Genomic DNA, 14,438 nt, shown 5'->3' with positions numbered 1-14,438 from the left:
GGGCCGGCGCGGTGCGGCCGGGGTGTGAGCCGCACGCTGTGCGGCGCGGGTCGCCCCGACCCGCGCGGCCCCGACCCGCGCGGCCCCGACCCGCGCGGCCCCGACCCGCGCCGCGCAGCCGGCACCGCGCGTCTCGGCACCCTCGCCGCCTGCGCCCTCGTCTCCGGCGCCGCCCCAGCCACCCGCCAGGCGGGCCGCGGGCGGGCGGTGCGACCCGCGCCCGGCCGGGTACGATCAGCCACACGACTACGGCGCCACCGGCACCAGCCCGGCGGCGGGTGTTCGTTGTGCGCCGCCACGACCCCTGAGTCGTCGCGCGGCTAAATGCATTCACGCGTTCACGTCCCACACGTAGACCATCTCGTCCCAGCCGGCGGTGCAAACCCAGCCCGGCGCGCCCCAGAGCGACCAGTCGCAGGCCACGACGAACTCGCGGTGGCGGTCGAACGTGCGCTGCAGCGCGCGGAAGCGGGCGGCGGGAAGTGTGGCGGTGTCGGGGCGCGCCGACTTGTCGCGCCACACACGTGCCGTCATGTCGTAGCTTGCCGAGAGCAGCGTGTCGGCGGCGTGCGGCGACCAGGCCACGCGCCGCACGGCATACTCGTGGCCGCGCATGTCGTTCAGCGGCGCAACCTCGGCCGCCACCGCCGCCGACAGCGCGCGGATGTCCCAGACCTTGATCGCGCGGTCCACGCCGGCGGTCGCGATCACGTCCGGGCGGTACTTGTTCCAGTCCAGCGACAGCACCTCGGCGCCGCCGTGGGCGTGCACGGCGGCGACCGGCGCCGGGCCCGCCCGCGGGTCCCACAGCCGCACGATCGAGTCGGACGAGCACGACGCGAGCAGCGACGGGTGGTGCGGCGAGAACGCGGCCGCGTAGACGCAGCCGGGCGGCGTCGGCGGCGCGAGCGTGGCCACGGCCTTGGTCGCGCGGGGCGTCCACTGCGGTCAGCGCGCACGCGGCAGACGTACCAGCTTGATCGTGCCGTCCCACGACGACGTGCAGAACGCGTTCTTGTCGACGACGCTCCAGTTGACCGAGAACACCTCGCGGGTGTGCTCGCGCCAGCTCTGCACGGGGTAGTCCTGCGGTCAGCGGGCCCGGCCGCACCCACCTTGAGCGAGATGTCGAAGAGCTTGACGCTGCCGTCGCCGGCGGCCACCGCAACGTGGTTCTCGTGGCTCTCGGACCACGCCAGATCAAAGAGCCCGTCCTGCGTGTCGAACGTGGCCTCGGCCACGATCCCGCCGGCGGTGAGCCCGAGCACCCACAGCCGGCCGTTGCCGACGAGGCCGAAGTTGGCCGACGTCGCGACGGCCACGCGCGAGTCGAAGAACGGCGAGTACTGCACGCCGTAGCCGTTGTAGCCGGTCGTCCTGAACGCGAGCATCTTGGTGTCGTCGGCGGCGGGCGGCGGCTGATCTGGGCGCGGTTACCCGGCGGCCCAGGCCGAGCCGCGCCGCACGCCGTGCGGCGCCCCGCATTCCACGTGCGCCGCACGCCGTGCGGCGCGCGCAAATTTTTCCGCCGCCGCCGCCGCCCTCGCCGCCATGCTCCGTCCACGTCTTTTCGCCGCGCCCGCGCGCCCGCGCGCGCCGGGCGTCCCGGCCGGCCGCCTGCGCCGGCCGGCCGCCCGCGCCCTGCACTCCCGGCCCTACGACGTCGTCGTCATCGGCGGCGGCCACGCCGGCACCGAGGCCGCCGCCGCCGCCGCCCGCGCCGGCGCCCGCACGGCGCTCGTCACGCAGTCGCTGGCCTCGCTCGGCACCTGCTCGTGCAACCCGTCCATCGGCGGCGTCGGCAAGGGCACGCTCGTGCGCGAGATCGACGCGCTCGACGGCATCATGGGCCGCATCGCCGACCGCGCCGGCGTCCAGTACCGCGTCCTCAACGCCAGCATGGGCCCGGCCGTCTGGGGCCCGCGCGCCCAGATCGACCGCCAGCTGTACAAGCGGTACATGCTCGAGGAGCTCCAGGGCTACGCCAACCTGTCGCTCGAGGTCGGCACCGTCCAGGACATCCTGCTCGACGCCGCCGCCGACAAGCACGGCGCCGTCCGCGGCGTCGTGCTCGAGACCGGCGAGGTCCTCGCGACCCGCAACGTGGTCGTCACCACCGGCACCTTCCTCGGCGGCGAGATCCACATCGGCATGCACGCCTACCCGGCCGGTCGCGTCGGCGAGCGGGCCACGTTCGGCATCTCCAAGACGCTGCGCGACGTGGGCTTCCGGCTCGGCCGGCTCAAGACCGGCACGCCGCCGCGGCTCGACGGCCGCACCATCAACTACCGGGCGCTCGCCGTCCAGCCCGGCGACAGCCCGCCCCAGCCGTTCTCGTTCCTCAACGAGCGCGTGCAGGTCGACGCGGACGGCCAATTGGCCTGCCACGCGACCAACACCACGCCCGAGACCCACGCCGTCATCCGGGCCAACCTCGACCAGTCGCTGCACATCCGCGAGACCGTGCGCGGTCCGCGGTACTGCCCGTCGATCGAGTCCAAGATCATCCGGTTTGCCGACAAGAGCTCGCATCGCATCTGGCTCGAGCCCGAGGGCTTCGACACGGACGTCGTGTACCCGAACGGCATCTCGGTGACGATGCCGGCGGACGTGCAGCGCGAGTTCCTGCGGACGATCCCCGGCCTGGAGTACGCGACCATGCTGCAGCCGGGCTACGGCGTCGAATACGACTACGTCGACCCGCGCGAGCTGCACCCGACGCTGCAGACCAAGCTCGTGGACGGTCTCTTCCTGGCCGGCCAGATCAACGGCACGACCGGCTACGAGGAGGCGGCCGCACAGGGCATCCTGGCCGGCATCAACGCCGGCCTGCGTGCGCTGGACCGGCCGGCGCTGACGCTGACCCGGGCGGACGCGTACCTGGGCGTGCTGGTCGACGACCTCGTGACGAAGGGCGTCGAGGAGCCGTACCGCATGTTCACGTCGCGCAGCGAGTTCCGGCTGTCGGTGCGGTCGGACAACGCGGACCACCGACTGACGGCGCTGGGCCACGCGCACGGCGTGGTGTCCGACGGCCGCTTCGGCCGCTACGTGGCCGAGCGCGCCGAGTACGACGGCGCGCTGGCGGGGCTGGCGGCCGACGCGCGCTCGCCGCACGAGTGGGGCCGGCTGGGCGTCGACGTCAACATGGACGGCATCCGGCGGACCGCGTTCGACCTTGCCGGCCAGCTGGCGCTGCCGGTGGACGGCCTGCTGACGACGCTGGGGCTGCCCACGGTGTCGCCGCGGACGGCGCGGCGGCTGCAGATCGAGGCCACGTACGCGCAGCTGATGCAGCGCCAGCGCGAGACCATTCGCGCGTTCAACTCGGACGAGTCCATTGCGCTGCCGGCCGACTTTGACTACGCGGCCGTGAACAGCCTGTCGAAGGAGGTGCGCACGCTGCTGGAGCTGGTGCGGCCGACGACGCTGGGCCAGGCGCGCCGGATCCAGGGCGTTACGCCGGCGGCGTGCTCGGTGCTGTTCAAGATTGCGATGCGGCACCAGGCCGCGCGCGCACCGCTGCAGGCAACCGCGTAGGCTATAGATCATTCATTGTATATATCACATGCTATGGGACGGTAAACAAAATGGCTGCGCACGCGCAGGGTGGAGCCGTTGGCGGTGAGCCTGCGGAGAGGCCCGGCGGGCGGCATGCGCGAAGAGCCACCGCCGCACGGCGTGCGGCATATAGCCGCAGCGTGGCGAGCAGCATATAGCCGCCGCACTGCATACAGCCGCCAGCCGCACGCCGTGCGGCATGTAGCCGCCGCCGCACACCATACAGCCGCACGCCGCACGCCGTGCGGCTCGCACCCGCCCCGCCCGGCAGCCACCGCGGACGCGCCGCGCGGCTAGACCGTGATGCCGTAGCTCTTGGCGATGATCGCCTTGGTGTCGCTCGGCAGCTGCGCCAGCAGCGGCTGCGCGGTGCTGCCGTAGGCCTTCAGCGCGGCCTCGACAAACGCGCGGTTGTCGGTCACGTCCGGGCGCACGTCGATCGGCTTGGTCGTCGTCGTCGTCAGCTTGACAAAGGACGCGCCAAAGGTCACGTCGTCGTCGTCCAGACCGCCGCCCGGCACGAGGGTCCGGCGCAGCGGCATGGCACCGACCATGCCCTCGACCTCGTCGTTCTCCTTCAGGATGTCGATGTAGTTGCTGATGGTGTCGGTCTGGGCCATCGTCGTCAGCACGGTGGCGCCCTGGACCCAGTACTGCGCGTACTGGCCCTGGAACTTGGCCGACTCGAAGAGGATGGCGGTCAGGCCGACGACGGCGATCTTCTTGTCCATCTGGGCGTGGTACTTGGTCGTCGACGGCAGGATGAACTGGCCAAACACGTCGCCGAAGATGCCGTCCTGGGCCTGGTCGACAAAGCTGACGGCAAAGTCCGGGCCCAGCTTCTTGACGGCGGCCAGGAAGTACACGAACCGGCCGAAGCGCTGGACGAGCTTCTCGGTGCGCGACGACTGCAGCCGCTGCAGAATGAAGATGGCGATCTGGCGCACGTAGCGCTCGACGCTGGCCAGCGGCACGTGCAGCAGGATCGCCTCGAGCAGGTCCAGGCCGTGGCCGTCGTTGACCTTGGACGCGATCAGCTTCTGGAACACGCCCAGCAGCGGCTCGACCAGGCCCTGGTCGACAAAGTAGGCCTGCGCGTTGCGCGCGAGCAGCGCCTGCAGCAGGCGGGCCAGCGCCGGGATGTTGCCGCGCGACTCCCAGAGCTGGGGCGACAGCAGCGGCCGCACGAGCTGCTTGTACGACTCGGCCACGGCGCCGTCGACCGGGGCCTCGGTCAGCTCGAGCAGCTGGGCCAGCAGCTGGAACACGTACGGGATGAACTCGGCCACGTCCTGGCCGAGGATCGACAGAAAGAGCGGGAAGAGCTGGGCGTCGTAGGCGCCGGCCGGGCGCGTCGGCGCGGCGAAGCGGATGACGGCGCCGAGCGACTCGAACATGTAGTGCGAGAACCGCGGGTTGGACGGGTTCTTGGCGGTCTCGGTCAGCAGGTGGAGCAGGTGCTGCATGACGCTGTCGGCGAAGGGCACGACCGTCTCCTTGCCCGTGACGAGCACGCGCATGACGCACTTCATCAGGAACTCGTTCTCGGCCAGCTTCTCGGGCGTCTGGCCCTTCTCGATCAGCACAAACAGGTTCTCGAGCAGCTCCTGGGCCACCGGCGCGATGTCCTCCTTGTCGAACATGAAGTGGCTGCTGTTGGTCTGCTGGCGGATCGAGAGAATGCGCTCGATCGTGATGGCCGCGTACGTGTACACGACGTACTCGGGCGACACAAACATGGACGACAGCACCGGGAACGCCTGGCCGAGCTGCTGCTTGGTGAGCTGGTTGCGGAAGATGTGGATGTACTTGATCGCGTCGACCTTGAGGATCGGGTGCGCGTCGGCGGCGACCAGGTCCGGCGCGATGTTCTGGGTGAAGAACGCGACCACGTCGAGCAGCAGGTTCGTGGACGACACGCCCGACGCCGTCAGGAGGCCCTTGATCGCGATGGCCGAGAAGAGGTAGACGGCGGTGTCCTTGGCGCGCCAGTTGTGGGCCTTGTTCTGCTCGTACTGGGCCAGGTAGTGCTGGACGTACTTCATGACGACGCCGGTGACGGCGCCCTCGTGGCGCTCCTTGAGCTCCTGGAGGAAGTCGGTGGCCGCGCGGCGGCGGGTCTCCGAGTCCGAGCCCTCGAGGTCGCGGCGGATGTACTCGATCGGGTCGTCCTCGAAGAGCTCCTCGTCCGACGGGCGCAGGGCCACGTTCGGCAGCACGACCTTCTCGACGATCTGCTGCAGCGTGTCCTCGGCCGAGAACATCTCGGAGCGCTTGCCGATGGACGTCGTGAGGAAGGCCAGGGCCTTGCTGACGAGCACGTCGTACTTGGGCGCGACGCCGGTCGTCGTCAGCAGCGTCCACGTGGTCTCGATGAAGTTCTGCATGAGCGGCTCGAACACGTCCGCGTACCGCTGCGAGTACAGCTGGATGAGCTCGCAGATGCTCGCCTTGACCTTCTCGGCCGGGCCGGTCTCGTCGTCGTCGTCGGTCTCGAGCAGCGGGCTCGTGTACACCAGGTACTTGTGGACCAGGCCCATGAGCTCGGTCATGTTGTCCTCGAAGAACTCGGGGATGTCCTGGCAGTTCAGGTCAAAGTAGATCTTGGTCAGCAGCAGCAGCGTCTGGAACAGCGTCTCGAGCGTGGCCTTGTCGCCCGCGTGCTCGGCCACCAGCCGGTCCGTCTGCTTGAACAGGTCCAGGAACGGCCCGCAGAACTTGCCCAGCACGAGCTTGATCTCGAGGTACAGCGCGTCCGACTGGAACAGCGGCCGCCACCGCTTGAAGATCGAGTGCGCCACCTGCAGCACGCCGTTGTTGAGCGCCATGTCCGTCGGGCTCAGCCGCGAGACCAGGTCCTGCCGTCAGCCCGCCCGCGCGCCCACCTACGTCGATCAGGTCCTGCCACCGGTCCGGGAAGTCGCTGTCGGCCATGATGCTGATCGACTCGCCCAGCTGCACCTGCAGCGCCGGCGGCTGCGTGATCATCAGCCCCACGATCTCGCGCTTGACCGCGGCCACGTCCGCCGCCGGCAGCCGGTGGTTGCCGTCCTCGTCCTGCCGTCAGCGCGCTCGCCCGGCCGCCTACCGTCCACTTGCGCCGGATGAAGTTCTTGAACAGCAGCGCCGCCGACAGCCGCGTCGTGTGCGGCAGCTGCGCGGCCACGACCGTCTGCAGCAGCAGGATCGCGAACCCCGGCTGCGTCTCCGCCGCGCGCAGCGCCTGCTCGGCTGCCGTCAGCTCGCGCCCGCCGCCCACGCACCTTGCTTCGCCTGCGCCGGGTCCAGCGACGACTGCAGCAGCCCGGCCAGGGCCTGCAGATCTTGCGACGCCATGGCTATCAAACTTGTCTCTCCGCGTGCGATCGCCCAAGCCGCTCAATCAGAAGCAGCGGGCACACCAATCCGTCCGTGTTTCGAATCCAGCCCTGGTCCTGGATCCTGTGGCTCGCCGTGGACGCAATTCTGCTGCTTGCGATTTTTTTTTCTGCCGCCTTCGCTGGGTTGCCCGGAAAACTAGGAGCGGTGCGCGTTTTGTTTGTTTACTGAGCGTAGTGTGGCGGCGCGGCGCAGATGCGGCATAAGCGGCGCGCCGCGCGGCCCGCGATCTTTTCACGTCCGAGCGCACCGCACAAGGAATCCTATCAAACATCCGACCGGCCGGCCCCCGCAGATTCCGCCGCCGACGGAAGAGCAGCCGCGCCCGGACAGAGACACGAGCGTCGGACGAGGTAGGGCGGCGCGCGGGCCGCGCGGCGGGCGCGCACGGGCGCGGCGGCAGGGCTGACGGCCAGATTCGCCGACAAAGGACCGATCGGCAGCGACCGTTGCGCGGACGCTGGCGGCAGCGCAGGCTCCAGGCAGGGCCCGCAGAGCGGGCGCAGGCGGGGACGGCGTGGGCGCAGCCCCGGAGGAGGCCACAGGCGCGCGCGCGATGAATCGCGGGCAGGACGAGCGGCGCGAGACGCACCGGCGGAGCCCGTCCGGGCAGGACGGCGGCGCGCGGCCGTCGGCGCTGACGAACGTGTTCCGGTCGTGGACCAAGACGATCCGCAACACGTACAACGGGCCGGCGGCGGGCGCGGCGGAGCAGGACGCGGCCGCGGCGTCGCTGCACATCGAGGCCAAGCTGGACCGGCAGGTGCTGGTCAAGCGGCTGGAGACGGGCGGGCCGGCGGCGCGGATCGAGGCCGCGCGGGCGCTGGCGCACGCGCTGCGCACGTACGACGTGGCGGACGCGATCGACTGCTGGTTCGCGGCGCAGGACATGCTGGCGCCGGCCAACGCGGCCGAGACGCGGCACGCCGCGCTGCGGCTGCTGGCGGCGTGCATCGAGCACGACATGAGCGCCGAGCACGGCTCGGCGGTCAACAAGCTCGAGTACTACAAGGTGCTGGCGGAGCACGACGTGCGCGAGGACTTTGACCTGCAGCTGGCCGCGTTCAAGATCCTGACCAACGACGGGCGGCAGCTGCCGGTGCTCGGCCCGGCCGAGAGCCCGTTCGTGCCGATCCTGACGCGGTGGCTCAAGCAGCAGTTTGCCGAGGCCACGGCCGCGCGGCAGGACTACAAGGCCGTCGGCGGCGTGCTGGACTCGGGCAAGGGCAACGCCGGCAAGGCCAAGGCGGACGCGCGGTACGACGCGCGCCGCGAGGCGTACGTGCGCAGCGAGGGCAGCCTGCGCTCGCTGCTGGCGTACATCGTCAACCTGATCAAGTTCGACTTCTACGCGTTCGACGAGCAGGACGTGATCGGCTTCCTGGGCGAGGTGCTCGAGATCTGCCGGCGCACGTCGAGCCGGGACGACATCACGGACTCGATCGCGCTGATCAAGGCGCTGACGGCGTACGGCTACCTGCCGCTCAAGATGCTGGACGCGACCATGGAGACGCTGTGCGGCGCGTCCGTGGTCGTGCCCGAGCTCGACCGCCCGATCTGGGACGCCATCGTCAACATCGTCAAGAGCCACCTGGGCAACAACGCGGTGGCCACGCTGTACATGATCATGCGCGAGGCGCGGTCGCGCAAGTACGCCAACACCAACACCGTCAAGGGCGCGGCCGCCTTCCTCGTGCGGCTGCTGCAGCACGCCGACTTCACCGAGAAGCACAGCCAGCTCAACCTGACGATCAACTCGGTCATGATCTCGTTCAAGCTGGCGATGGAGGCGGCCGCGCGCAGCCACAACAGCGGCCTGCAGGTCGACTACACCGTGCTCAAGGCGATCGAGAGCATCCTGGCCAACCCGGTGTCGTGGCAGTCGATCTCGTTCGACGACTGGCGGTCGGACACGTCGCCGCTCAACGTGATCGTGCTGGCGTCGCGGCGGGCGACGATCCCGGCCGCGCGCGGCAGCGCGCGCAACCTGGCCGACGCCGCCGCCGCCGCGGACCCGCACGACGAGGTCACCAACAAGATGGTGGGCACGCTGCACAGCATCATCGCGCGGCTCGAGGCGTCGTACCAGAGCCGCGAGTACATCGGCCCGCCGAACACGCTGATGACGACGTTTCTGTCGCTGCACGCGCACATCGGCGAGACCATGTCCAACATGGTCATCGACTACTACGACCGGCACTACCTGTGCTACCCGTCGACCAGCGACTGGACGCACAACGTCGAGATCCTGCTGGACGCGTTCTACTCGGACCCGGACGTGCCGCTGAGCGTGCGCGAGCGCGTGCTCAACCTCGTGCAGGCCGTGTACTCGATGGTGAAGGAGGTCGTGGACGACCCGGCCGTGGTCAAGCGGTTCATCGCGAGCATCTTCCGCGGCGTCGAGTTCGAGACCGAGATCGCGGTGCTCAAGAGGGTGATCGACTTCGGGGTCACGGTCTCGCTGGACCTGAGCATCCCCGACTTCAAGGAGCTCATTGTCGAGCGGTTCCTGGCGTGCATGCGGCCGGACTCGATCACGGCGCTCAGCAAGCGGCTGTCGCTGGCCGGGATCGACAGCGAGCTCGTGCTGACGCCGCGGTCGCCCGAGGCGGTCGGGCCGGCCAACCTGCGGCCGCTCGGGCGGCGGCAGGCGTCGAGCCGGACGCCGCAGCTGTCGCCGGTGACGTCGCCGCAGCTCGCCGCGCAGGACGAGTCGCCGCCGCCGGACGAGACCGAGACCGCGGCCGCGGTGGTGACGGGCGCGTTCGTGCGCATCTTTGTGCGCAGCCTGCACCGCGCGCCCGAGAAGTGCGCGATCATCTACCGCGAGCTGCTGCGGATCATGACCGTGGACGGCTACGACACCGAGACGTACCTGACGGCGTGCCGGCTGCTGTTCCGGATCCGCGTCGACCAGACGGCCAAGGTGCTGCTGCTGCACCCCACCGACATGGACGGGCTGGTGTCGGCGATCCAGAAGTACCGGCCGCTGGCCGACGCCGGCAGCGACGTGCGCGGCACGTGGATGTACCCCGAGCCCGAGGACGTGCTCGGGCTCGCGCTGCCCGAGCAGGCCAGCTACTCGCTCACGATCTTCGGCGACGGCGACGTCGACGAGCTCAACCACGGCGAGACCGGCGGCGCGCTCGTCAAGGAGTACTACGTCAACCCCGCCCGCGGCGTGGCCGGGCTCAACATGTCGACGTGGCTCAACATGATCATCCAGCGCATCGTCGACGGCGCCTCGTGGGAGCTGTACTCGTACATCATCACGCACTTTGCGCCGCAGCTCAGCAACCTGGCGCTCTTCGCGCGCTCGCCCAAGGAGGTCCAGCGGCTGCGCGCGGCCGTGTGCGACCAGATCAGCGGCAAGCTGGCGCAGCTGCGCATGCCCAAGAGCGTGGCCAAGGCCGACGTGCTGGTGATCCTCGTGCGCACCATGTCGTCCATCATCGGCTACCACCGGTTCTTCAGCAAGCAGGACGACGACAACATCGTCAAGTCGGTGCTGGTCGGGCTCATGTCGTGGGAGCGCACGGCCGGCGCGTGCATCCACTGCCTGCTGGTGTGCAGCTACGAGCTGCCGATCTCGATCAAGAAGTTCCTGTCCCAGATCTTCACCAACTTCCAGACCAAGATCACCAACAGCGGGCTGTCGGCGCACATCCTCGAGTTCCTGTCGTCGATGGCCAAGGTGCCGAACCTGATCTCGAACTTCACGCAGGACGACTTCAAGCGCGTGTTTGCGATGGCGTTCAAGTACATCGAGTACGCCAACGACCAGCACGCGCGGCAGGTCCAGGGCGGGGCCGCGGACGGGCGCGCGACGCGCGTGCAGTTCAAGTACCTGACGGCGCTGGCGTACAGCGTGGTGCTGACGTGGTTCCTGGCGATGAAGATGCCGGACCGCCGGGACCTGTCGTCGTACATCATCCGCGGGCTGCTGCTGACGAGCGCGCGGGCCCGGGCGGCGCGGCGCGACGAGGGCGCGCCGGCGGACGGCGGCGGCGAGGCGCTGACGTTCCGCAGCGTGCCGGACGACCGCGCGTGGGCGTGCATCGACCTGATCTCGCGGTTCACGTACTCGGACATCCCGCTGAAGGTGCGGTCGGCGGTGGCAGACTCGGCGCGGGCGGACAGCGACGACGTGGCGTCGTTCTGCTGGGTGCACGGCATGAGCCTGCTGACGGTCGAGACCGCGGTCAAGACGGGCGTGTCGCAGGTGGTCGTGCGCCGGCCGACGGGCACGACCGCGTTCAACGTCTACCCCGACCCGCAGCTGCTGGGGACGTGGACGAGCGAGGCCGCGCTGCAGGTGCACCTCTTCGGCGACGGGCGGCCGGCGCTGGCGCAGGACCGGCCCACGGGGCCCACGGTGCTGCCGGGGTTCCTCTACGGCCAGCTGGCGGCCGGCCCGGAGCTCGAGGCCGCCGTGCGGCCGGTGGCGCTGCCGCAGAGCGCCATGGACTCGCAGGTCACGCGCACGATCTCGATCTTCGACCGCACGCCCGTCGTCGACTTCCACAAGATCGGCATCGTCTACATCGGGCCCAACCAGACCGAGGAGCGCGACATCCTGGCCAACGCCGTCGGCTCGCGCGCGTACCTGCAGTTCCTGGACGGCATGGGCTCGCTCGTCAAGCTGCGCGACAACCGCACGGTGTACACGGGCGGGCTGGACACGGAGAACGACCACGACGGCGAGTTCGCGTACGCGTGGTCCGACAAGATCTCCCAGGTGGTGTTCCACTGCACGACGCTGATGCCGGGCCCGTCGCGGCGCGGCGGCGACGGCGGCGGCGACGACGGCGACCAGTGGTTCGCCAACAAGAAGCGGCACATCGGCAACAACTACGTCAACATCTACTGGAACGACAGCGGCAAGCAGTTCCGGTTCGACACGGTGCGCAGCCAGTTCAACTTCATGAACATCGTGATCTCGCCGCACAGCAAGACCGGCACGTACACCACGGACTCGATCACGTCCACGCTGCTGTCCGCGGACGGGGCCGCGCCCGAGGACGGGCGGGCCAGCGCCGTGGCCACGTTCTTCAAGGTGCGCACGTACGTCCAGGACGGCGTGCCCGAGCTCTCGCCCGCGTCGCACCTCAAGGTGATCGCGATGGACAACCTGCCCGCGTTCGTCCGCAACCTCGCCGTCAACGCCGACATCTTCTCGAACGTGTGGCACTCGCCCGACGACGTCTCGGGCGCGACCGGCGCGCTCGGCGGCGGCGGGATCTCGGCCGGCGTCGGCGGCGGGTGGATCTACCGCGCGTCGCAGATCCGCAAGATCTGCGAGCGCGTCGAGGCCATGCCCGCCGAGCGCTAGGGTGGATCGGACATTCAGGCGCCGCAGCGCGGTTTATACATACAGACCAGCAAGCCGCCGCGGCCGATGCATATATATACAAGGGGATATATACGGCCAGGCGTCACAGCTATCCCAGCAACTCAGCAGACCCAAAAAACTAAACAAGCGGAACAAAAAGGCAGTCAAGAATCGTGGAAATGTATGCAGTATGTACGGTTGTCAGGCGGAGTAGATGTATACAGGGCCCCTACCGGTGGTCGTCGTCCTCGGTCTTCTTCGAGTGCGACGTCCGGCGGTGGCCGGCGTGGCCGTCCCTGGGCGAGTCCGGCCCGTGCCTGTCGGCGCGGTGGTCGCGGTCCCGATACTCCTTCGGGTCCTTGTCCTTGGCGTCCTTGGGGGGCAGCGACGCGTACATGAGCTTCTCGATCGACGCCAGGTGCTTGCCGTACGAGTACTTCTTGAGCGCCTGCAGGTGCGGCGTGATCTTGGCGACGAGGTTGTCGCGCTGGTCGCCGGCCGTCACGTCGAGCAGCTTCTGGATCACGTAGTTGGCGAACTGGTCCTTCATCATCGCCGTCAGCGGCAGCGACCCGTCCGGCTTCTGCCGCAGGATCTCGTCGATCAGCGACTGCCGCTGGCGCGCGCTGCCGTGGATGATGCACTTCTCGACCACGTTCGACGCGAACTTGTGCTTGGAGAACTGCAGCACGTTGTCGCGCACGACCATGATGATCTTCTCGCGGTCGTCGGGCTTGCCGCGCTCGATCACGTGCTGGATCACGTAGTTGCCGTACTGGTCCTGCACCAGGTACACCGTGTACGAGTGCAGCTCGTCCAGGATCTCCTTCTGCGCCGCCTCGTCGCAGTGCTCGAGCATGCGCTGGATCACGCGGCAGCCGTAGGGGTGCGTGGCCAGGTCGTACACCTGCTGGTTGAACGCGCGGATGATGAAGTCGATGTGCTCGGCCGGGACGCGCTCGATCGCCTTCTGGATCACGTGGTTGCCGTTCTGGTCCTTGACGCACCGCAGCACGTTGCCCTGCAGCTCGGCCACCAGCCGCGCCTGCTGGTCGACCAGCACGTGCTCGATCGCCTTCTGCACGACCCGGCAGCCGTACATCTGCAGCGACAGCGTGAGGATGTGGCCCTCCATCTGCTTGGCGAGCAGGCCCTTCTGCGTCTGGTTGCCGTGCTCGAAGAACTTCTGGATCACGTAGTTGCCGAAGACGTCCGTCATGAGCTGGAACGAGTTGGCGCGGATCTCGCCGAAGATCGTGTCCTTCTCGTCGCTGTTGGCGGTCTCGAGGCGCTGCTGGATGAACCGCGAGCCGTGCTGGTCGCCGGAGAACTCGACGACGTGGCCGTAGATGTCCTTGAGCTCGTACTTCTTGCCCTTGGAGCTGCGGAACTCCTCGAGGAGCGGGGAGCGGGCGGCCTGGGCGTAGTCGTCGGCGGCGGCGGGGGGCGGCGCGGGCGCGGGGGCGGCCGGCGCTGGCGCCGTGGGCGACAGCGGCGCGGCGCCGGGCGCCATGCTGCTGAGCCCGGCCAGGCTGCCGCGGGGCGAGAGGCTCGAGAGGCCCATCACGCCCTTGACGCCGTTGCTGCCGCTGCCGACCGAGCCGACGGCGGGCGCGGCGCCGGCGCCGGCGCCGCGCCGGCCGGGGAAGCCGCCGACGACGTGCGACGGCTGCTGCGCGATGGTGGGCGAGCCCACGTTGCTCATCATGCCGGGCTGCGCCGGCCGCTGCAGCGGCGAGAGCGCAAAGTCGTACTGCGGGTTGTGGTGGTAGAGCCGGGAGGGGTTGGCGGCGGTCTGCGGCGGCGACGCGGCGTCGTCGCCGCGGAAGTACGGCGACATGGCGCCCGGCGCCGGGCCGAAGCCCGCGAACGCCGGCGCCGGCGCCGCGCTCGGCGGCCCGGTCTGGATCGACAGCTGCCGGCGCACGGACGACGACGACGACGCGGACGACGGCGGCCGCGGGACCTGGCTCGCCAGCAGCGGCGAGCCGGCGCCGCCCAGCTTGGGCTGGATCCCGAGCCCGTCAAAGTCGCCGTCGGCGCCGAGCGCGCCGGCGCGCGGGTAGTACGCCGGCTGGGCCGAGTTCATGTAGAACGACGGCGACATGGTCCGCGGCGACGCCATCCGGCTGTTCTGGACGGCCAGCGGCGACTGGCCGGCGAGCTG

General features: G+C 69.6%; 5 protein-coding genes across 5 annotated transcripts; 2 read left to right on the top strand and 3 right to left on the bottom strand.

Annotated features, from left to right (window-relative positions):
• Window positions 1-281: 281 nt before the first annotated feature.
• On the bottom strand, window positions 282-1,391 carry V1510DRAFT_375331 (WD40-repeat-containing domain protein; the record flags this gene model as incomplete). Its single annotated transcript, XM_066931544.1, has 3 exons — window positions 282-942; window positions 973-1,086; window positions 1,116-1,391. 3 exons carry the CDS (start codon window positions 1,389-1,391, stop codon window positions 331-333), a joined length of 1,002 nt encoding a protein of 333 aa, XP_066790015.1. The 3' UTR covers window positions 282-330.
• A 314-nt stretch (window positions 1,392-1,705) lies between these two features.
• On the top strand, window positions 1,706-3,591 carry V1510DRAFT_413549 (putative mitochondrial translation optimization protein). The gene has a single exon (XM_066933246.1). It carries the CDS (start codon window positions 1,846-1,848, stop codon window positions 3,538-3,540), a length of 1,695 nt encoding a protein of 564 aa, XP_066790014.1. The 5' UTR covers window positions 1,706-1,845; the 3' UTR covers window positions 3,541-3,591.
• V1510DRAFT_413548 (Cse1-domain-containing protein) lies at window positions 3,538-7,069 on the bottom strand. Its single transcript, XM_066933245.1, has 4 exons — window positions 6,825-7,069; window positions 6,650-6,792; window positions 6,451-6,618; window positions 3,538-6,419 (listed from the first exon to the last, which is right to left on the bottom strand). Exons 1-4 carry the CDS (start codon window positions 6,895-6,897, stop codon window positions 3,855-3,857), a joined length of 2,949 nt encoding a protein of 982 aa, XP_066790013.1. The 5' UTR covers window positions 6,898-7,069; the 3' UTR covers window positions 3,538-3,854.
• Window positions 7,070-7,211: 142 nt separating this feature from the next.
• V1510DRAFT_375321 (uncharacterized protein) lies at window positions 7,212-12,535 on the top strand. The gene is made up of 2 exons (XM_066931543.1): window positions 7,212-7,292; window positions 7,356-12,535. Exon 2 carries the CDS (start codon window positions 7,496-7,498, stop codon window positions 12,269-12,271), a length of 4,776 nt encoding a protein of 1,591 aa, XP_066790012.1. The 5' UTR covers window positions 7,212-7,292; window positions 7,356-7,495; the 3' UTR covers window positions 12,272-12,535.
• V1510DRAFT_413542 (armadillo-type protein) lies at window positions 12,276-13,723 on the bottom strand. The gene has a single exon (XM_066933244.1). It carries the CDS (start codon window positions 13,488-13,490, stop codon window positions 12,501-12,503), a length of 990 nt encoding a protein of 329 aa, XP_066790011.1. The 5' UTR covers window positions 13,491-13,723; the 3' UTR covers window positions 12,276-12,500.
• Between the last annotated feature and the right edge of the window lie 715 nt (window positions 13,724-14,438).

This window comes from Dipodascopsis tothii, assembly GCF_038497935.1.
Source record: "Dipodascopsis tothii strain CBS 759.85 unplaced genomic scaffold V1510scaffold_8, whole genome shotgun sequence".
In the NCBI taxonomy this organism is placed as follows: domain Eukaryota; kingdom Fungi; phylum Ascomycota; class Lipomycetes; order Lipomycetales; family Lipomycetaceae; genus Neoaidaea; species Neoaidaea tothii.
The sequence above is the reverse complement of the archived record's forward strand: the minus strand, read 5'-3'. Positions and strand labels throughout refer to the sequence as shown.

Bases quoted from the DNA above. Each gene is read 5' to 3' on its own strand.
- V1510DRAFT_413542 (XM_066933244.1), bottom strand. From the start codon at position 13,490: ATGACGGACGTCTTCGGCAACTACGTGATCCAGAAGTTCTTCGAGCAC.
- V1510DRAFT_413549 (XM_066933246.1), top strand. From the start codon at position 1,846: ATGGGCCGCATCGCCGACCGCGCCGGCGTCCAGTACCGCGTCCTCAAC.
- V1510DRAFT_375321 (XM_066931543.1), top strand. From the start codon at position 7,496: ATGAATCGCGGGCAGGACGAGCGGCGCGAGACGCACCGGCGGAGCCCG.
- V1510DRAFT_413548 (XM_066933245.1), bottom strand. From the start codon at position 6,897: ATGGCGTCGCAAGATCTGCAGGCCCTGGCCGGGCTGCTGCAGTCGTCG. The intron at 6,793-6,824 runs GTGCGTGGGCGG...AGCTGACGGCAG, and splicing joins CCCGGCGCAGGCGAAGCAAG to CCGAGCAGGCGCTGCGCGCG. The intron at 6,420-6,450 runs GTAGGTGGGCGC...GGCTGACGGCAG, and splicing joins GGTGGCAGGACCTGATCGAC to GACCTGGTCTCGCGGCTGAG.